At 38.8% G+C, this 23,881-nt stretch overlaps 1 protein-coding gene across 1 annotated transcript; it reads left to right on the top strand.

The window, feature by feature from the left end:
* The first annotated feature begins 22,171 nt into the window (after window positions 1-22,171).
* LOC101418299 (olfactory receptor 4B1) lies at window positions 22,172-23,098 on the top strand. The gene has a single exon (XM_004457997.2). The coding sequence runs from the start codon at window positions 22,172-22,174 to the stop codon at window positions 23,096-23,098; it is 927 nt and encodes a 308-aa protein (XP_004458054.1).
* The last annotated feature ends 783 nt before the right edge of the window (window positions 23,099-23,881 follow it).

The following is a 23,881-nucleotide window of genomic DNA, read 5'->3' as shown; positions in this document are numbered from 1 at the left end:
AGTATGAAGACTTAAACAAAATTCAAATGTGAAGTAGAAGTTTTTGACCAATATTTTAGTAGTTTAAAAATCCCTTCTTTATTCTTTCTTCCTTTGTCCACAGTTTTTCCATTAGTCCCTACCTCCCTCCATCTCTTTCCCCTTCCCTCCCTTCCTCTCTCCCTCCCTCCTTCTTTCCTTCCTTCCATCCCTTTTTTCAACTATCTCATGATAACAATCTATATTTCAATTAAAAGGAAACCATATGGAAGGATTATCAGGAGATTTGCAGAGGAAAGGTATCAATGTGATATTAGCTTGCAACGTAGAGAAGTATTTATCTGAAAATTGCATCCAGGTATTTTTGTATTTTCATTGGCTCTTAGCATCTTGTGCCATTGGTCTTCTGATTATGAATACCAAGAAATTCCATGGAGAAATTTCGTGTCTTCTGATATGCTGGCACAAAAGATAGTTATTAAATCTCTCTTGGCTGTCTCACTTTGTCCAGCATCCAAAATTAAATAACTAATAAAAGAAATTATGGTGTACCAATCAATAGAGAAAGAGGAAGTCAACATTTTAAGAAGAAGATCATTATTAGTCTTGTCCAGATATAAGCAGAATCCTAGACAATGCTTATTAGATCTAACTTGAAAAATGAAGGGGAGAGAAATACTAAATATGTTTCTACTCCAGAATTCTGCCCCTTATTGTAAAGCCCATTTATTTTAATGCCTGTTAATATTTCTTGGTGAAATGAGATGAGACAGTATGTGTCTGGTTCCTTTGGTTCCTCTCAAAATCTTGATCACACACCTCTGTTCCAAGTCATGTGAACAATTTAGAGAATATTGTAAAATTGGTGCCATTCATTCTACTCTTAGAAGACTGCAGGCTTTAGTGCAAATTGTGTGGGATTTAGAAGTAGACAGACTAGCTTTCAATAGACTCTATATCCCTCCTCTTCTCCTAATTGAAGAGATTAAATAATGCAGGCACTTTCCCTAGGAGAGATGCAACGCGTGTGTGTACTAGTTGGCATAAGTTCCTTTTCCCTTTCTCCTGAAGGTATAGGTACAATACTTGTTTTGAGGGCACAGGTTTTAAGGGCACTTGCCTTGGTGTCTCCATTAATTATAACCATTTTTGGTCATCCATAACACCCAAACAAATGCTGCTTTTTCTGCCTGGAATGACTTTAACTCCCTTTTCATACGGCGAAATTTCATACATCCTTCAAGACCCAGGTCATGTCAACTATCTTATAAGGCTTTCTCTGTCTTCCTCTGTGGTTTGACTTTGTAACTCCTCTCCATGGTCATTTTTTCATACCTTTATCATTGTCCTTCTCACTTTGATTGTAATTATTTCACATGCCTTCCTCTCACTAGACTGCCAGCTCTCCTGGGAAGAACTGTCCCTTCCAGTCAGCTCCAAATATTGTGTGTGTAGTTTGTGCTTCAAAAGTGTTTATTGAATAAACAACCCTCTGAGCCCATATGACAATTTCTTCTATATCAATTATGCCAGTTTCTTTTGGAATATTTTTATAGGGAAGACCATTTTCCTTCTGTGAAAATTTTTATAGCTCAGGCTCTGAAATTCATTACATTGTTTCAATTTTCCTTCTATCAAACCCAAGGTCCAAGTTACTTAACTTCTCAGAACAACTGTCTTCTCATAAATATCTAATAAAATTAACAATTGTATGAACTCTGTGACATATTTCTGGATATCAAATAAGATGACATACATGTAAAGCTTTTAGCAAAAAACCTGGTGCAGATTGAAAGCTCAATAAATATTAGCCATCACTATCATCATTAATGCTGGTGTCATTATTTTTATTTTGCCTGATGGCCATATCTAGTCCATCCACCAGTCTTCTTTCTTTCTTACAGATCTATCTGGATCTTGTAGATCTACCCTGAATAGGCCTAAACTAGATTCCACCCCTAAAGCCTTCATATAGATGAACATCATTCAGTTCTTTATTTTGAGGAATGTCTAGCCCAGTGTCTAGTATATTGTAAGTGCTCAAAAAATATTTTATTTTTATTTTTAAGAAAGATTTATTTATTTATTTACACCCCCACCCTTGTTGTTTTGTGCTTGCTGTCTGCTTTCTGTGTCCATTTGCTGTATATTTTTCTGTGTCTGCTTGTTTTCTCTTTAGGTGGCCTGGGAAGCAATCCTGAGAACTTTTGGAGTGGGAGAGAGGTGCTCAATCTCTTGCCATCTCAGCAATCTGGTCTGCTGTGTCTCTTATTGTCCCTTCTCTGTGTCTCTTTTTGTTGTGTCATCTTGCTGTGGCAGCTGTCTGTGGGAGCCAGCACTTCTCTTGGGCCAGATTGCTATGTGGTCCAGCTTGCCTTCACCAGGAGGTCCCAGGAATCAAACCCTGGACCTCCTATATGGTAGATGGAGCCAAATTGCTTGAGCCACATCTGCTTCCCTCAATAATTATTTTTAAATTAAACTTTGATTGTAATATAGTTTGTCTATTTTCTTATTTGTTAAACACTTTCATAATTTGTTCACTTTTATCTTAAAGCATTAGGTTCAGATCTAAACTCAGTGGAGCTACCCTCTTCTCTCTTGATGCTTTATTTGTACTAAAACAGGCTAAGATTTCAGGATTGTAACCCCTACATGTGTACAGATTTTACTTCCTCATTTCCTCACAGAGCTACTGACAGAGCATCATCATTGAACGCTGAGTGGTTGGATTCTCCATGGGCGGTATCTACTCTAACTGAATTGTCAAAATTCTCAGGGATTTCCTCACCCATTGAGGGTTGAGACTTGGGTCTATTGAGAGCTAATTATTCATTTCATGCTAGTCTCCCTGGAAAAAACACAGGATACAAAGGAAATCATGTTTTCATTGTTTGAAGAGACAGAGAAAGTAGTGAGATTTTAAAAATACCTTTTCAATGCACAGCAGCAGCAACAATCTAAACATACCACTTAGCATTGTTGAGGGCATATACATAATTAGCCCTTGACTGTTGGTTCTGCCAAAATATATTAAAATGTATTCTTAAGATAATAAATGTAACATAATGCCCTTATAGAAAAATTGGTGGCATCTGCAGCAAACTTTTCTGTACATGTTTTTTGTATTCCTTTCCCATTTATTATTTTTATCCTTTTAGAAATAGGTTTGCATTTAATAGGAAAAATACAATTTAATGAGGTAGAAGTACACAAAAAGAGTTAGAAATTTCAGCACTGTTGTTGAGGTCCCACAATATTACCAGAAACACAGCCTCTGCTATTTTCTGCTTATAACATCAAACTCATGACTCCAGATGGCTGCTAGTGCTCACACCTGCACTGTTCAAAAGAGCTTTCTGCCATGATAAAGATGTGCTATATCTGTGATATCCAACATGGTAGTGGCTCATGAACAGGTGAAATAAGGCTATTGAGATTTTAATTTTTAAAAATTTTAATAAATTACAAATTAAGTAGACATATGAAGCTAGTGGATGCCCTATTGGGCAACATGCTCCAGCATTTAATCTGCATTCCAGGAGGCAGGAAGGGGGAATGGGAAGGGGTAAACTGACCACTGTCCCTTTTAAGGAGATTTCCCCAAAGTGCCGCCACAGCATTCTGCTTTCATTGGTGGGATAGAATTTAGTCACAAGGTCAGATTTAATTGCAAGGGAGGGTAGAAATTATAATCTTTTTATATGTGTGGAACTGTGTTGAGCTAAAATTCAGGTTCTGTCCTGTTCTTAACAAGGAAGGAGAAAATGGATATTAGGATTGGCAAATAGTCTCTGGTACTTTATTACATACCCAATTTGCCATCTAATTCCACATTCTTTGTAGATGTGATTTACAAAGAATGTGTAAGTCTTTTAAACATTTCAGTTTCTGATTGTAACATATTTTGCTTAATCAATTCCTTGTGAGCCTTTTAGGTTTGTCTATGTATGTATTCAAGAAGGACTTATTGACCATGTACTGTGTGCAAAGCACTGTTTTAAGGTCTTAGGGCTACCGGGGTGTACAAGACAGAGAAAGTCCTTGCCTTTCATGGGGCTTATCTTCCAGTTGGGTGAGACAGATTTTTTTTTTTTAAAGCTTTATTTATTTATTTAATTCCCCTCCCCTCCCCCAGTTGTCTGTTCTCTGTGTCTTTTTGCGACATCTTGTTTCTTTGTCCGCTTCTGTTGTCGTCAGCGGCACGGGAAGTGTGGGCAGTGCCATTCCTGGGCAGGCTGCACTTTCTTTCCGCTGGGCGGCCCTCCTTACGGGCACACTCCTTGCGCGTGGGGCTCCTCTACCGGGGGACACCCCCGTGTGGCACCGGCACTCCTTGCGCGCATCAGCACTGCGCATGGGCCAGTGCCACAAGGGTCAAGGAGGCCCGGGGCTTGAACCGCGGACCTCCCTTGTGGTAGGCAGACGCCCTAACCACTGGGCCAAAGTCCGTTTCCCCGAGACAGATGTTAAATACATGAATCAATTAGAAAGGTGACAAGAGATTGTGAGAGATGAGCCATGAAATAAGAACAGTTTTTGATAGAGAGCAGCTAGATTATGGGCAGGATTACTCTAGACAGCGAAGTTGTGGAAGTCATTTCTTTTGGAGGTGATCTGAACTGATAGAAGAAAGAGGGAAAGGAATCTGCCATGGAAAAAGCCTTGGAAACCTTCCCAGTAGAGGAAATGATAAATACGAAGACTGTTATATGGAAAGAATGTGGCATTTTCCAGGAGTGCAAAGGGGGCTGGTATGCCTGTGGTATAATGAGGAGATGTGAGCCAGAATACATTGCAGGGACGTCCTGAGACACACCAAGCAACCACCTGCCAGCACTACCCAACCCCTCCCTCCTTTTTTGTTGTGTGCTGATGCTCTTGTGTGTTTTCATTCTGTAGCCAGGGAAAATATTAGGTATAATAAAAAAAGGCCTGAGAGGCAGATGTGGCTCAAGCAATTGGGCTTCTGTCTACTATATGGGAGGACCTGGGTTTGATCCCTGGGGCCTCCTGGTAAAAGACATGCCAGGCCATTGTGGGCGACACAGTGAGATGATGATGCAACAAAAGAGAGAAGCAGGGGAGAATCAAGGTGAGGAGTACAGAAGCTAGAAGCTGAGGTGGCGCAAGTGACAGGACACCTTTGTCCCTCATCAGAGTTCCTCAGGATCAAATCCTGGTGAAGACTAGAGGAAGAAATGAGAAGAGAAGAGAAAAAGAAACAGACACAGAAGATCATACAGCGAATGGACACAGACAGAAAATCAAAAAAACAAAACAGCCGAGGTGTGGTGGCAAGAAATGAAAAAAAAAAAAAAAAAGGCCCGACATACCTTAACCCTGGAAACTGGGAAGAAGCAGTTCCAGTCCCTCAACAGGGCAAGAACTCTCAGTGGCAGGGCCTCCTGCCCTGGTGTTGTTTAAATGCCCCACTGTTGGGCAGCACAGATTTGTCTCAACCTTCTGAAGTGAGAAGTGTGGAGTTGCCGTATTCCAACCCTGATCTGAGCAGTTGGCTTCCCTGGGACACCTGCCATAATGGAATCTCTTCCACCACCCCTTTGGACCCTTTGTCCTGTGTAACTAATGAAGTAGTCATTTGCTTGAATGCTTTTGTTTTGCTTGAGTCTATGGTCGTTGTGTTGTTCCTGCTAAAGAATTTGTGTTCTATTTTAAGCCAATTGGGACATTATAGGAAAGATTTTTTTCCCCTCCAAATAAATACTCCCACATCCCCCCTTCCTCTTATCCCCTGGTAGCATCTAGTCTACTTTCTATCTCCATAAATTTGCTATTTCTAATCTTCTCTTCCAGGGGAAATCATGCAATATTTGTCCTCATATGTCTTGCTTATTTCACTGAGAATAAAATTTTCAAGGTCTTCCATATTGCAGTATGACTTCTAACATTGTTTACATATGACTGAAAAATATTCTATTGTGTATATGCACAAGGTTTTTAAAAAATGCATTCATTTGTAATGGACGCTTGGGTTGTTTTCACCTCTGGATCTTGTAAATAATGGTACTGCAAAACACTGGTGTGCAAGTATCTATGTGAATCCATGTTTTCACTTTCTTTGGGTATGTACCTAGACAAGGAATTGCCATATCATGTGGTAATTCTGTATTTAACTTTTTGAGGAACTTCTGTATCGTTTTCTACAGTGGCTGCACCATTTTCTTACCCACTGAAAACCTACTAGAGCTCTAATTTCTCCACATTTTCTCCACACTTCTTGTATTTTGATTAAAAAAAATAGGTGGAGCAGGTGTGGCTTAAGCAGTTGAGTGCTTGCCTCTCACATGGGAGGTTCTGGGTTCAGTTCACGGTGTCTCCTAAAGAAGACAAACAAACGACGAGCACACACTAAACAATAAACAATGAGCAGACAAGCAGATAGCAAGCAAAGACAATGAACAGACAATGAGCAAAAGCAAATGAGCAGGGAGCAGATGTGGCTCCAGCAGTTGAGTGCTCACCTCCCACATAGGAAGTCCTGGGTTTGGTTCCTGGTACACCCTAGAGAAAACATAAACAGACAATGAGCAAAAAACAACAAGCAGACAACGAGCAAAAACTATGAGCAGAAAATGAGTTTAAACAATGGGCAAAAACAAGGAGCAAACAGATGAGGAAGCCATCTTGGGGTGGGTTGGTGAAATAGCATCTAACATTGGGCTAATAATGTCTAACGTTGGGCTAAGAGTAAAACTCATATCAAAGTGAGTTAATGTAGATATAGTGCTTTGAACAATGTTTGAAATATAGTAAATTCTATAGAGTATTAGCTATTTCAATAATAATAATAATTATTATTTGTCTGACAATTGTTGTTGTTAGAGGGTATAACAACATTGTCTGCAGAATGACCATAGTAGAAGAATATGGAAATATATTTAGGAAGACATCTGGGTTTCTGATAATAGTAATTCCAGTAAAGAGAAAGAAAATGTATTTAAAAATTAATGAAGATGTTAAATTCGTATGAGGTGATTATTGTAGAAAGTCAAGATAACTTCTCAGGTATCTAGTTTGGGTGATTGATTGGATAATAGTACAATCTTAGATAGCGAATAAAGGAGGGATAAATTCATAGAGAGGAGATTAAATAAGTTGTCTTTTGGGAAATATTAAAGTTTTGCTTACTCAGTTAATATATTGAGATCTTAGGATTAGCATCTGTTACTACCACATTAGTTTTTATTGCAATACTAATTAATAAAACTGCTTTCAAAATTAGAAAAAAATAGCCATATTTGTGGGTGTGAAGTGGTATCTCATTGCAGTTTCGATTTGTGTTTCCTTAATGGCTAATGATACTGAGCATCTTTTCATATGTTTATTGACTATTTGTATAGGTTCTTTGGAGAATTGTCTATTCAAGTCATTTGTCCATTAAAAAAATTTTTTTTGTTTGTTTTGTTGTTGCACTGGAGAAGTTCCTTATATATTCAGGATATTAAGCCTTTAATTGATTTATGATTTACAATTATTTTCCCCCGTTCTGTAGGTTGTCTTCTTACTTTTGTGACTATTTCCTTTGATTCAAAAGTTTTTTTTTAATTGATTTTGTAAAAATATTACATTAAAAAAAAATATGAGGTCCCATTCAACCCCACCACCCCCACCCCACCACTCCCCCCCAGCAAAACTCACTCCCATCATCATGACACATCCATTGCACCTGGTAAGTACATCTCTGGGCATCTCTGCACCCCATGGTCAATGGTCCACATCAAGTCCCACACTCTCCCCCACTCCATCCAGTGGGCCCTGGGAGGGCTCACAACGTCCGGTGATTGCCCCTGAAGCACCATCCAGGGCAGCCCCAAGTCCCAAAGGCGCCCCCACATCTCATCTCCTCCTGCCACTCCCCACACTCCTCAGCCACCATGTCCACTTTTCCCACTCGAAAGCCACCTTTTCTTTGTGGACCTTGGATTGGCTGTGTCCGTTGCACCTCCCTGTCAAGAGGAGGCTCAGATTCCACATGGATACTGGATGCAATCCCCCTGCTCTCAGTTGTAGGCACTCTAGGCTTCATGGTGTGGCGGCCGTCCTTCCTCAACTCCATTTTAGCTGAGTGAGGTGAGTCCAATAAATCAGATTGTAGGAGCTGGAGTCTGCCGAGGTTCAGGGCCCAGCCATCACACTGTCAGTCCAGAGATTCAAATTCCCTAAATATATCTTAAACCCCAACACCAACTGCAATTCCAGTAAAGTAGCATGAAAGTCTTATGAAAAGAGATCCCATCTGAGTCCAGTTTTATCACGCAGAAACACCAGCTCCAAAGAAGGGCCATCTGACATGGCAGTGAACTCCCAAAAGTTTTTAATGTTGATGAATCCCAGTTTATTTTTTTGCTTTAATTTCGCTTGCTTTTGGTGTCATATTTAAGAATCCATTGCTGAATTTTTACATTTATATTCATAAAGGAAATTGGTCTTTGTGCTCTTTTCTAGTGATGTGCTTACCAGATTTAGGCATAAAAGTAATTAAAGAATTGCCTTAAATTCTTAAAGAATGAATTTGGAAATGTTTCCTTCTCTTGAATTTTTGGGGAGAATTTGGGAATGATTAGTGTTAATCCTTTAATTTTTTTTTTTTTTTAGAATTCATTAGTGAATGCATGTGGTCCTGTACTTTCCTTTGATGGAAGATTTTGATTATTGACTATTGACTCAATCTTTGTTCTCGTCATAGGTTTATTGAAGTTTTTTATTTCTTTTTCAGTCAATTTTGGTAATTTGTGTACCTCTAGGAATTATTTTATTTAATCTAGATTATCTAATTTATTGGTGTACTATAGTTTATAGTACTCTTTTATAATCCTCTTTATTTATGTAAGTGTAGTGATATCACAATGAACATTTCTGATTTTTAGTTGTCTTTTCTCATTTTCCATTGTCAGTCTAGTTAAGTTTGTCAGTTTCATTGCTTTTTCTAAAAACCAGGATTTTGTTTAGTTTATTCTCTCTATTATTTTCCCTATTCTTTATTTCATTTATCTTTATTCTTTTCTCTCTGTTCACTTTTGGTTTACTTTTCTTTTCGTTCTAGTTCCTCCATGTGAAAAGTTAGATACAGAATTGAGATCTTTCTTATTTTCTTTAAATTTAAGAATGTAGAGCATGAATTTTCCTCTGAGCACAGCCTTTAGTGCACTGCCTAAGCATTGGTATGTTGTGCTCTCATTTCATTAATATCAAGATATTACCTAATTTCCCTTGTTTTTTTTTATTTTATTTTTTGATCCATAGATTATTTGAGAAAGCACTGTTTAATTTCCATTTCTCCTTATGCCATTGATTTTTAGCTTTATGACATTGTGGATGAAGAAGATGCTTTGTATGATTTTAATCTTTTAAACCTTATTGAGGCTTGTTTTGTGATTTAACCTATCATTTGTCCAAGAGAATGGTCCATTTGCTCATGAGAAGACTCTGTATTCTACTGTTGCTGTATGAAATGTTCTACATATCTGTTAGGTCCAGCTGGTTAATAGTATTTTTCAAGTACACTATTTCCTTATTAGTATTCTTTAATACTAATTAATATTCTTTAATACTAATTTAAGGGGAAGTTCTGTCCCCTATTGAAAGTGAAGTATTGAAGTCTCATAACATTAATGTAGAACCATCTTTTTCTGCCTTCACATCTGTCAATGTTGACTTCATATTTTGGTGCTCTGATGTTTATAATCATTTTATCTTTTTTGATAAATTGACCCCTTTTATCAATATATAGCATCCTTTTTAGTCTCTTTAAATAGTTTTTGATTTAAAGTCTCTTTAATCTGATATTACTATAGCCATCCCTGCTCCATTTTAGTTACAATATTTATTGAATAGTTTTTTCCCTATTATTTCACTGTCAGCTACTTGTGTCTTTGAATTTAAGGTGAGTCTCCTGCAAACAGCTTATAGTTGGGTTATGATAGTTTAAATCCATTTTGCCAACCTCTGATTTTTGCCTGAAGACTGTAACTCATTTGCACTTATAGTAACTGTGATGATGTAGGACTTAGTTCTGCCATTTTCAAGTTATGATTTTTTTTCATCCACAATTCATCCATTATTGCCTATTTTTAAAAATTAGTTGATCTTTTGTAGTAAACCCTTTAGAATCCCCCTCATTTCTTTCTGTAAATGTTCTTCTAATATTTTCTTTGTGGCTACCATGGAACATAAATTTAAGTCTCTAAGTTATAGCAAATTTGTTTGATTTGATGCCAACTTAACAGCAATTGCAAACACGAACTATGTTCCTATACTTTTCCTCCACCCCACCTTTATGTAGTTCTTGGCACAACTTACATATTTAAACATTATGAGTCCCAAACAATTGATTTTCAAGTACTTTTGAGAGATTTGCATTTTTGATCATGTAACGAGTAAAAAGTAGTTTTACAAACTAAAAATGTAGTAGTACTGGTATTTCTCTTTACCCATATACTTATCATTGTTGAGATCTTTATTTCTTCCTGCAACTTCGATATATTGTCTAGTATCTTTAAATTTCAACCTGTAGAATTCTCTTTAGGATATTTGTAGCATTGGTCTTGTGGTGACAATCATCCTCAGTTTTGTTTATCTTAATATCTTAGTTTTGCCCTCATTTTAAAAGACAACCTTCCCAGAGGTAGGATTCTTAGTGACAATTTTTTCCTTAAATATGTTATCCCACTGCCTTTACGCCTCTGTGGTTTTTAGTGAGAAATCGCACTTAATCATATTGAAGCTCCTTTGAGCATTATATATTGCTTCTTTCTTGCAGCTTTCAGAATTTTCTCTTTTTCTTTGGCTTTCAATAATTTGGTTATAATATGTCTCTGTTTGATTCTTTTTGGTTTATCCTGTTTGAAGTTTGCTGAGGTTTTTGGATATGTATAATCATGTCTTTCATTAAACTTGGGAAGTTTTTTGTTATTTCTTTGAATATTCTTTTTGTCCCTTTCTCTTTTTCTTCTTCCACTATGTATATATTGGTACAATTGATGCTTTCCCATAGGTCTATCTGGCTCTACTCACTTTTTTTCACTCTTTTTTCAGATGGAATGACTTCAATTTTCTTATTTTCAAGAGTACTGATTTTTCCTTCTGCCATCTCCAATTTACTGTTGAATACCTGTAGGGAATTTTTAAATTCTCTTACTGTGCTCTGAAGCTCTGTTTTGCTGGTGATTTCTAATGATTGCTTCTGCTTCTTTGCTGGCACCAGCCTTTCTTGTTTCTTTGTGTGTCATGTAATCTTTTATTGTACCCTAGATATTTGCATTTTAATGTGTTATCTCTTGGACAGCATTTCATTTTCCTTGAAAGCCTGGAACTTAGGGAAAAAAAGAGAATAACTTTCTTAGTCTTTGCAGATTGGCCTGTACATGTGTTCTCTTCCAGAGCTTATTAGTTGTAACATTATGTTAGAGAGCTCCTGAGATGAAAGCATAGAGTCTTTTCAGCTTTCCTGAGCATGAGTCTTGTCCTTGATATGCATGCCTGCTTCTAGGTATTCCCTCTTTTACATGGATCCAAATGTTACCTTTCCCCTCAGAAACATTGTTTCCTCATGGTCCTGGATACTACACTGTTTGTCCCACAGACAGCAATCCTTTGTCCCAGGCAGCTGTGATTTGACTTCACCTACAGCATTCTGTAAGCAAACTTTGTGAGTCATCTCTAAGTTCAGGGTAAATTCTGCGATGGTGAGCCTGAACAGGTGTATTAGTCAGCCAAAGAGGTGATGATGAAAATACTAGAAATCCATTGGCTTTTATAAAGGGTATTTATTTGTGGCCAAAGCATATAGTTAGAAGGCCCTAAAGAGTTCAACTCAGGGTTGCTTTCTCACCAGTCAGTTGCCGTGTGTTGAAGCAAGATGGCTCGTTATCTCTGGTCTCTCAGGGCTTCCTGTATCAGTCTCTCACATAGGGTTCATTTCTTTCTGGGTCTTCTCAGCTGCTCAGTTGCTCTGTTCTCTTTAGCTGCAAACTATCAGGTGAATAACTTGTCTTTCTTGGCGGCCCCAGGATCAAATGTGACAGAGCTCTCTCTCTCTCCTTGAGTGAGAAGTGAGTGAATAAATAATCTCAAAGTGCCACAAGAGGTGTCTGGATTCAGTCCTCTCGGCTTCCACCTGACAGACAGGCACAGACATACATGCATCTTAGTATGTGCACAAGGCTTACTCTGTTCCTTCCCAAACGGACCAGGGACTCTCTCTGAGTGCATGGGTGATTCTATGCCAAGCTAGTGAGGGGATAAAGGAGGGGAATTAATGGTGTCATGAGACTTTTCCTACCTTTATAAAATTGCCATTTTCTTTATTAGTGTTTGCCTTTGTTGCTGCAACCCTTTAACTGTTTTGTAAAAGATGTTTCTATCAGTCTTATTTGTTGCTTAAAGGTTCTTCAGGGAACAGAGCTCTGGAGCATCTTGTGCTGCATTTTCTTTGATGTGTCTCTTAAATGGTTGGTTTTAAAATAATCCCTTCAAGTTATTTAGGTCTTCCTTACCTTCTTTAAATGATGTTTTCTAATTTTCACTGTTGGGGATATATTGCAGCATTTAGAAGATTTATTCCTGGGTTTTCTGTTTTTCCTAGGAAGTAGAGTGCTGGGAGTGTTGTTCCTAGACTACTAACAGGAAAGAACAAAGTAAATTGCAAATTAATAACTTTCCTTAAGCCTATCAGAGGCTTGAGGTTGGAGAGTAACCAAATAAACTGGAATCTAATGAAAGACTGTCCTCTTTAAGGTAAGATAGAACAAAAGCACTGGCTCACTGGAGAGAACTTGAGTAATCAATAACCTTAGTAATACAAGTGGGTAAAAAAAGGACAGCTAAAATTTTAAAAATAAATAGCTTAAAAGTAAAATGTCATCCTTCATGAGAGTATAGAATTTCTCAGAAATCACAGAGTCATGAGGAATTCATGATCAATTGCAGGATATTCCCTATGGGAACCTCCAGTGGGTGCTCAAGAGAAATACTGGGGGCAGAGAAGGACACTGGAGAAAATTCACTTTGTTGGTGCAGCCATTGTACTATAGGACAAGCTCAAAGTCTCACCCAGACCTTTCTCCCTTGTCAAATAACTTGTCTGCAGGTGATCAAAATTATGCAAATTCAATAGCTAGGAATGGGGATCCAGTTTGCCCAAAGTAAAATGTGTGAATATTTGACAAGAGAAGAGGAAAATAGATGCTGGAGAATAAAAAGAACAACAACAAGAAAAACAGGTTCATTAAGAAAATTTTCCTTGCAGGGTTGTTATGAATTTTAGAGACAATGCATGCAAAATGTCATTGTTATCATCTTCCTAGAGGAGATGTTGAAGACTTTGAGTCTAAGTGGTCTTGAAATGTAGAATGTTAGAGTGAGAAAAGACATAAAAGAAAATCTACTTCAGTTGTGTCATTTCATGACTGTGGACAGTAAACTGTAGAGGTGAAGGGATTTGGCTAAAGTTACCCAGCTGTCAACCATTCTCCCAGTGCTATCTTTTCCTCTTCCAGTTTCATACTCCCATCTCAAACTCAAAAAATTGGGGCAAAACTCTCCTAAGGTCACACATTTAATTTCCCTCTCTCAGGGCATAATTACTGGATGTTTTTAACTTTCAAGTCTCACATAGAAGTAATTAAAACACATTTGAAACTTTTCCTAACTCATAGTTTCTTGGAAAAAGAAACTTGGAAAAGTTTCACACTAGAGATGAGAAATTCAATGGGGAATTTGGTCCCCTGATTGCAGCATTTGGCTCAATTTATTTTAAATTGTTCAAGCATGTCAGTATTGAAAAAACAATCTTGATCTGCTGGTGAGTGAATGAGATTTCGAAATGAAAAATAAGACCTGAAATTCTCTCATTTGCTGCTTCCTCTTGCTTTTATTTTTCTCTAAAGAGTGGATCCAAAGATTGATCATGGGACTGATTTTGTGAATCTTTCCCTTTATCATTCATCCACACCACCAAGCCTGTGCATTTTCTAAAGATCACAGGACCCACAGAATTTTGGTGCAAGCAAGGCTTACACTGCTAATAAGCAATAACATCACTAAATATGAATCATTAGAAAGGAATTCCAGTACAATGAAAACATCTCTAGTTTGTGCGTCAGCACATTTGTGCAAGGGCCAATAACTGGCTGTGTGGCTTTGAGAAGTCTAGTGATCCCTGTGACCGTTAGTTGTTTCATCTGTAAACTTATGAGTTTAGATTAATGACCTCCAAATTTCCTTTCAGCTCTAAATTTTCTACAATTCAACCTGGTGGCTTACCGAGATGACGTGGCTTAGCCCACTGGGGATTTTCAATATAGATGAAGGTCCTGGGTGGATGTATCTTTTTCTGATGAGTTTCTTCTGTGCTCCAGGGCTCCCTCTTCAACCTCTTCAGCCAAGACATCCCCTTGAGTGATGAGCTCTTACAACAGAAGGAGAATGCTTTGCTGAATGAAAGGGAAAGAGCTTTCAGGTTCAACTCCTTGTTCTAAGGGTGAATAGTGTCCATATCAATATCTGATCTAAAAATAGGTAATTCCATAGCTGGAAGGATTTCCTGATTGACTGAATGTAAGTAAGAGGCTCCAAATCACTGTGTGAACTAGAGCAAGTCACTTTCCTTTTCTGATAATGAATTTCTGCCTATGTAAATTGAGAAGACTGCCCAGAAAATGTGTCCTAAGTTTCTTTCAGCACACATATTCTGGGGTTCCAAGTGAATGGTGGGAATGAGACCCTTGTGATTGATTTGAGCTTGTAGCAATAGGTCTGTTCGGCTCTTTATTGTGCTATTATATTGTCCTTGTCAGATTTCTCTCATTTGGCTCTGTGTAGGAGTATAAAATTAAACCTAGTTAGGGTCTATACCATCACTTACACATCTTAACTTTTGAACCTGAAGCATCTTTAATCCATGATCATAGGGTACAACTTTTATTTGGGGAGGTCCTGGAAGGAAGCAGAGGTAGTTTCTTAGTTATTGTCTTTGTCCTGGGTAAGGGTGAAAGAAAAGCTGAGAGAAACCTAACAAAATTCTAGGAAGTCTAAGCTAATAATTGTTACCATTAATTGAAAGCTTCCAGTTCTCCAGGAAATCCTACTAAGTGCTTTTATGTATATTCTCATCTAATTCCTGCAACAACTATGTCCAGTATGAGTTGAACCCTATTTGAAAAATATTAGAAACTCTGTTCTTCAGCTAATATGATATGTGAGTAATTGTGGAAAGATGGGCTCTGACTATAATGCTCACCCTCTGACAACATCGAACACCCAGCTCTGAGCAGTTAAAAGTGAGCTTGACTAGATGACCTTGTTTTGTCAGTCTGTCCTTCTAAGCTTTTTGCAGCAGAACTCTTTGTACCAGTAAAGGTAGGTCACTTGTTCATCTGAAATTCATTACCTCCTTCCTGTTAGTACCATTCCAAGAAAATATCTGGTCTAATTGGTTTAAATTCTCTTAATGGAGTTTTTGTTTGTTTTTAAAAAACATATCGTGTGGTGCTGTATTGTATTGTAATATTCTCAACTTAATGTCTCAGATATAATCTATGCATGTTTGTGTGTAAGCAATTTTGCATTAAGTGAGAACTGGTAAATTCATGTCCAAGTAACAGGGGACAACTCAGAGAAGAAAAAATGTCACCATGGAAAGTAATTATTTTGAGGATCTGTACAGTTATCCTTTTGGATAATAACATAAAAAGCAGAAAAAATACCTCAATTGCAAATTTGTAGCATGTGTAGATTTCACCCAGTGCAGTAAAATGCCCATTTCTGAAATATCAATGGTATACATTGCTCACAACTACATATTTGGTTAGAAGGAGTCTCACTCAAGTTGTACAAGATCAACAAAGACTGAAAGGAAAATGTAGACAGATAATTTTTAAAAATCTATTTCTTTCTTATCAGTCTACTAGTTAATCAACTTAGTACCTACTAAGAGTCAATAAATATACTGAAAAACAATTGTGGGGTTAACACTTAGATGCTGTGGGAGATCAAGGAGTAACAAATAGACTCTCTTCATGAAGACAAACTGATAACAACAAACCATATTGAGCAATAATAATAGAAATAAAGTGTGATGAGTGGTGTGTTACCAAGTGTAGGTGGTAGATTTCTTCACATTTAATTTCAATTTAGTTACATCTATTGAGTACTTAATGTGACCTATTCATTCAAAGATTAATAAGATAGGCATGGGAAACAGGTGCAGAAACAATGATTACAATAAAATATACTATGTATTCCAGTAGGAAGATGTAAAAAGCAGGAGTACGTGTTGGCTCGGAGTGGAGTAATGGGTGGTACTTGACCTGAGCATTGAAGGAAGAATACAAGGTCCTTAGAAGACTAAGTATGCATACCAAGTGGAAGGAGCAGCATCAGAAAATGCATGGAAATGAGAGAGCATGAGAATGACTCAAAATTTAGAATGGGGAGAGTATAGGTTCTGGTGAATGATGGAAGTGAATTTGGGAAGATGAACAAAGTATATATATGATATTGAATTTAATCTTGTAGGCAATGGAGAAGCATTGATGGGTTTCAAGGCAATGTGTGACTTGTTCAAATTTGCATTTTGGAAGTGTAATGATTATTATATTTCACATTTCTTAAGGGCTTACGAGGAGCTAACTGTGTGCCTTATTGCATTGAAGAGAAAGATCATTTAATCAATTTCTGTGCTGAGAGATGACATAATGAATGAGGTTTGAAGTAACCAAGGAAGCCTTTCTAGACAATGGACATTATCAATTTGGTAGGAATTGAGAGATGGACAAAGATGGGTGACCTCATTAGTAATGAGGAAAATAATAGGGAAGCTCTTATTTTGGGAATCATGTGATGAGACTCCTGAATAGAAGTAATGAGACCCTTGAATTGAAGTAAGGTTGCGTGTTGTGTCTCAGTGGACTTTGAGGTTGTTTTGAAGGGGGCTTGGCAAGTATTGTGAAGACGCTTAAAGTCTTGGAGGATTAGGCCTGATTGCCAGGCCACAGGGACATGTGAATTTTACTGAGTATTTTGAGCAGAGGGAAACTCAGGAGAATATCTAACGCCAATGTGCAGAACACACTCAGTGGTGAAGACTGGGGACACAAGGAGACAGATGGCATTTGTAAATGTTGCAGTAATCCTCACAGAGACTTATTGACCTGTCTGAAGTAAACAAGATCTTGGGGATTGTGTAAATATAGGAGGTGAAGGAGAGTCATGAGTTAGAGGTAACTCTAAAGTTTCAAGACTCAGGGAGTGGGAGAAAGATGACACTGTTGTAAGACCCCGGCATGACAGGTTCCATCAGGTCACTCCTGCAGGAGATACTGAGATTCCACAGCTCAGTCTCAACAACTGCAGCTCTCACCTCTTTCCTAATCCTGCCATGCGATGGAGGAGAAAATGGAAATATCTGAGTCCCACCTTCTCCTCTGTATCTCACTCTCTCATTTTCCAGAGTTGGTGGGACTGCATTACTCCCATTATATTGGGGTTTCCCCTGACACTTGTGGTATTTGTGGGGAAAGCATAATAATGAATCTGGAGATGTTTTTGTCTAGGTCATGGGACTTGGTCACATTTCTCTAAGGAATTGTTATGGCTAAACCCGTTTCCCTCTGCCTGAGGATTGCTGACTTCCCCCAACTTTTATTTATTCTTGAGTTTCAGCCTTGGTTCAAGCACTCACAAGCACTGTTTCTTGAGCCATTTGATTAACCTTTCTGAACTTCAGTTTCATCATCTATCAATTATCTACCTTAAATTGGAAGGATTAAAGGAGGGGATGATTGGAAAGTGCTCATCACAGCCCAGCCTAGAGTAGATGCTGAATGAAGAGCAGCAACCTCTGAGGTAGTGTGCTCGTAGGGATGACACAAAAATGGTAACCATTAGCTAACCACAAGCTTCTATTTCCTTCAGGCACTGGAACTCTTCCCACACTTCTTGGATTGTTTTTGGATGCTTCCTTTGTTACCCCTCCTTAGAACCAGTAAGCAAGCCCCATCTTGCTTTCTCTCTCTGTCCTTCTGTTCCTCTTTGGTGTCCTGATTCTATCCTATGCAGTTGCTGTTTCATCTCTTGTTTCTTTTTTTTTTTTTTTGCTTCAAGCTGTGAGCCATCGTATTTATTTCCCCAATATGCTGGAGGAATATAATCATTGCTGGGCATGTCATGTTACCAACAGTGGGAAGCACTTATCAATACCCAGCACCTCATCTGTCTCTGACCCCTCTCCCCCTTTTTTTTTTCAAATTCTACTCAATTTATTCATTTTTAAAAAAATATTACATTAAAAAAATATGAGGTCCCCATTCACTCCCACCGCCCCCACCCCACCACTCCCCCCACAGTAACACTCTCCCCCATCATCATGACACATCCATTGCATCTGGTGAGTACATCTCTGGGCATCACTGCACCCCATGGCCTGTGGTCCACACCATAGCCCACACTCTCCCACGTTCCATCCAGTGGGCCATGGGAGGACATACAATGTCCGGCAATTGTCCCTGGAGCACCATCCAGGACAACTCCAAGTCCTGAAAATGCCTCCATATCATCTCTTCCTCCCATTCCCTGTACCCAGGAGCCACCATGGCCACTTTTTCCACTCCAATGCCACATTTTCTCGATTATTAACCACAATAGTTCATGAATAGGATATCATTAAGTCCACTCTAATCCTTACTGTATTCCTTCTTCCTGTGGACCTTGGCTTGGTTGTGTCCATTCCACATCTATGTCAAGAGAGTGTTTAGATTCCACATGGATACTGGATGCAGTCCTCCTGCATTCAGTTGTAGGCACTCTAGGCTCCATGGTGTGGTGGTTGACATTCTTCAACTCCATGTTAGCTGAGTGGGGTAAGTCCACTAAATCAGAGTGTAGGAGCTGAAGTCTGTTGAGGCTCAGGGCCTGGTTATCATATTGTCAGTCCAGAGATTCAAATCCCCTAGATATATTTTAAACCCCAGCACCAACTACAATTCCAGTAAAGTAGCATGAAAGGCTTGTGAAAAGAGATCCCATCTGAGTCCAGCTCCATCATGCAGAAACACCAGCTCCAAAGAAGGGCCAACTGACATGGCAGTGAACCCCATCTGCCATGACCATAGAACCTGTGGGTCCTTTTAGCCCTCAAAAGGACCAATACCTGGGATTGTATTTATTTTATCTGTTGCTGCTCAGGTGTGCATAAGGGCAATCCTTCTGACAACCTCCAGAATCTTTTTTAGAGACTCATAGCCATATGAACTCATTTGTCCTTTCCATTTCCCTCTTACTTTAGGTCAAACAGCATTTTAAACTCCTGTTATTATATGTAGACAGGGATATTCTGCTGGTTTGCGTTGAACCTTTAATTCAAGGTCATTTTCTAGTTATGTCATTAGCTGGTACTTGGTAGTGGTCCCTCGGTGCCAGGGAAGCTCATCCCCGGGTGTCATGTCCCACGCCGGGGGGAAGGCATTGCATTTACATGCTGAGTTTGGCTTTGAGACTGGCCACATTTGAGTAACATGGAGGTTGTCAGGAGGGAACTCTTAGGCACAGTGCTGCTCTAGGCCTTGTTCTTATTTCAGGTGTATAGGCTCACAAGCATAGTCATTAGTATCAGGGGCTCACTTTTGGACCCTCATTCCTTCCTGGTCCTTACCGTTGCACCTGGGGGACTGCCACTGCTCCCCTAGGGACCACAACAGAGCCCCCCCCGCCCCCCCCGGCCAGGAACCCAGGACCCCCTCAGCTGTTGTTTTTAATTGTTTCTACTATGAGTATATCCAAACATTTCCATGCACCCTGGACACATGCCTTGTATAACTCCCTGTCAACCGTATATCGCCTGTCAATAAAATCCCATACCAGTATTCCTCCACTGCCATTGTTGAACCACTCTGTGATACAAAACTTCCTGAAAAGTGAAGCCCAATATAATGTCAGGTTCCCTTAATAGTAAAATGGAATATAGCGATGAGTTTAAAGGTTATAGAATACATATCAATTTGGAAAAATTCTACATCCTATCTTTTTCTTTTCTTTTTTCCTAATATTTGAGCTTCTCTTCACAAGAGCCCTAGATCACAGTAATTCTTCTATACAATATACAGTACTCCCACATATCCATTATAAAACCTTTTCCCTTCCACAGCGATAATCTTTTAACTTATTCATATCATATTTACTGAAACTGATGTACAGATATTGAGACAATAGCTTTCAAACAAGGTAACATTTGTGTTTACATTGTGTTTCATACTTTAGGCTATACAGTTTTCTAAATTTTTTAGTTATCCTATGTTTTACATTATTGTTTACTTTATTAGTCTGTCATCTCCTATATGTTTTTGTTGTAATATTACATGTTTTATATCCATCCTTGTGCACTCTTGTGAAACACTTCTTTTGCCCTCACATTTACTTTGGTTCCATCTATTCAATATCTATTTCCCTTTCCTCTTGGGCCCCACAGTGACAGTCAATCTTCATTTCTTGAAGAGCCATGTTCAGAGACACTTGCAACAGTGTTGAGGGCTTGACTTGCTCAACTGCCCTAATGCCCTGGGAGCCACCATTTTTCTTAAGAGATACAGTTCCCTCTATTTGATGGCATTAGTCCTCCCCAGGATGTGGGTCTACCTCCATTCTCATTATATGGGTCTCTACCCAATGGTATAACCCACTCCGGCAAAATGAGCATTCAGATATTCCCTAGGAGTCTGTCCTGCGTCAGATTATCCCCTTTGAGTATCTTAAACAGGTAACTTTCCTAATTATATTTTGAAAAGGTTTTCTCAGCATTTTACTTTCAACCAACACCTGACAATCTCCTATGTTCGTATGTTGCCCCTCCCTCCCCCCAATTTCTTGGGCAATATTACCCATCCGCCCATCCCTAGCCCCCCTCAAACCCGCATAGCCCCACCCAAAGGTAACCCTATGCCCCCATTTTATCTCTTCCTTGTGCACATACTTACCGCCAGCTTATCATAGATTTTGCCCATGTAGATGTCAGTTTACATCCTTCCTCTACCCCCCGATTTCCTGTAAGCCTATCTTCCAGTCTCTAGCTCTCTGAGGCAGCTTGCTTATTTCATATCATTGAGGTCATGAAGTATTTGTCCTTCAATGCCTGGGTTGCTTCACTCAACATTAGGTTCTCAAGATTCATCCATGTTATCACGTGTGTTTGTAGTGTATTTGTTCTTAAAGCCAAGTAGTATTACATTGTATGTATATACCACATTTTATTGATCCACTCATCTGTTGATGGGCATTTGGATTCATCTCCTGTTTCTAGCCAGCCATGTTTCTGAGGATCCTCTCAGCAGATTTTCTTTCTGAATATCTCCTCATAGTTTCACTATGAAAGTAGTTTGGGCAGTGGTGGTGGTGTTTAATCTATTTTCGTGATGAAGGCACAAGTGAAAGAAGTAAGAATAAGCAGGAAAAGAGATACTTTAAAGTAGTTTGAAAAGTTTCAAAAATCTTTGTCTTGCTCATTTCAAACTCTTATTTTTAATTCCATGAAGTTGTCTGCTCCCTGAGGGTAAGAGCTGCCTTGCCTACGGCCTGTGATAATTCAGAAACTATATGGGCTAAGTAAGGAAAATATCCATCAACTATTGTGAAAGGTAAATATATCAGTGGGAATGGCACTCCTGAGAGACAGAGAAAGAAGGGATTTAGGAGCTTTTGGTTTGAGAATGTTTAATGCAAAAGCATTATCAGAAAACATTGAAAATGGGAGAAATGTTAGCAATTAATCTGGATGTTTTTTAGTATCAAAATGGTGATTATTATTTGTTATTGTGGTATTCTTGAAATAACATATGAGTTGGAAAAAAATCATCTGACTCTAGTTCTGAGTCACTCCTTACTGGGAGGCTTGGCTATCTCATAAACTTCGTGTGCCTCAATATTTATTTGTAATGTAAGGACCATGGGATTTTTGAGAGGTTGCTTGAATAGCGTCTTGCATAGAGTAGGCTACTGAGCAACAGATGACCAAAGTTTTACGTATGACTAAATAAATGAATAAACCAATTAGTCACATAATACATGTTTAAGGTTTCTATTACCTCTAGTCCTAACCAAACCTGAGGGACTGGTGTTATTTTTGCATTTGTTTCGTCACAGGGCTCTTCTTCTATGAGATCATCTTCCCCAAATGGAATCCATGGCCAGTACAAATAACGTGACGGAATTAATTTTTACTGGTCTTTTCCAGGATCTGGAGGTGCAGAGAGTATGCTTTGTGGTCTTTCTTCTTGTGTACCTGGCCACAGTGTTGGGAAATGGCCTCATTGTCCTAACAGTCAGTATCAGCAAGAGTCTTCATTCCCCCATGTACTTCTTCCTTAGTTTCCTGTCTCTGGTGGAGATTAGTTACTCCTCCACAATTGTCCCTAAATTCATCACAGATTTACTTGCAAAGATCAAATCCATCTCCCTGGAAGGTTGTCTAGCTCAGATCTTCTTCTTTCACTTTCTTGGGGTCACTGAGATCCTTTTGCTGGTGGTCATGGCCTATGACCGCTATGTGGCCATCTGTAAGCCTCTTCATTATATGACCATTATGAGTCGTCAACTGTGTCAAGTACTAGTTGCTGGTTCCTGGCTAGGGGGCTTTATACACTCCATAATTCAGATTCTCATCACCATCCAATTGCCCTTCTGTGGCCCCAAAGTGATTGACCACTACTTCTGTGACCTCCAGCCATTATTCAAGCTTGCCTGCACTGACACTTTTGTGGAAGGGGTCACTGTAATGGCCAACAGTGGCTTAATTGCCCTGTGCTCCTTCCTCATCTTGGTGTCCTCCTATATCATCATCCTGGTCCATTTGAGGAACCATTCTGCAGAGGGGAGGCGCAAAGCCCTCTCCACCTGTGCCTCCCACATCACAGTGGTCCTCCTTTTTTTTGGACCTGCCATCTTCCTCTACATGCGGCCCTCCTCCACCTTCACTGAGGACAAGCTGGTGGCCGTGTTCTACACGGTGATCACCCCCATGCTGAACCCCATCATCTACACACTCAGGAATGCAGAGGTGAAAAATGCCATGAAGACGTTGTGGGGCAAGAAAAAGAACTCAGGGATATAGTGAAAATGAGAATGTCATAAATCAAATATATGTTTGATTTTTCTGTGTTCTTTAAATTTTAAATTCAGTGGGATGCTCAAAACTGTGGAAACAAGTATAAAAGGACTCAATATTACTACTATTGTGATTTGTCTTGGTAACTGGAGACTCCCTGGTATTCTTATGTAATATCCAAATATGGAGTTCACAGTTTCTTGATCACTAGGAAACTTGGTTGACTCCATGATTTCCGCCGAGGTAATGGGTTTGGGTAATATGAAAACTTAATCCAAGTTCAAATGAAAAGTAGAACCTTTTGATGAATATTTTTGTAGGTTAATATTCTTTCTTAATCCCTTCTTCCTGTGTCCAGAGTTCATCCCTTTCTTCTTTCCTTTCCTCTTCCCTTTCTTTTTTCTTCCTTCTTTCCTTCTGTTCTTCTTTTTTGTTTTCTTTAGATCCCTCATGCTAACAATATGTATTTTAATAAAAAAAGACACCAACCGAGGTATTATCAGGGGAGATTTGCATAGGGAATGTTTCAGTCTACTAATTGCTTCTAATGTGGTGATGTGTGTCTCTATAAATTGTATCCAGTGATTTTTATGTTCTTCTGGTTGCCTCTTTGCGTCTTTTGCCATGGACCATTTGATTATGAACACCAAAATGTTCCTGGAGCAATTTCTTTTCTTCTGACATGTTGGCATAAAAGATAATTGTTAAAGCTTTCTGGGCCTTCTCTTCATGTCCAGCATTATAAATCAGACTAATATCAAAATGACATAGATTGTGCTGTCAATAAAA

This window comes from Dasypus novemcinctus, chromosome 10 (assembly GCF_030445035.2).
Source record: "Dasypus novemcinctus isolate mDasNov1 chromosome 10, mDasNov1.1.hap2, whole genome shotgun sequence".
NCBI classification, from domain to species: domain Eukaryota; kingdom Metazoa; phylum Chordata; class Mammalia; order Cingulata; family Dasypodidae; genus Dasypus; species Dasypus novemcinctus.
This window is presented reverse-complemented; position numbering and strand designations above follow the sequence as displayed.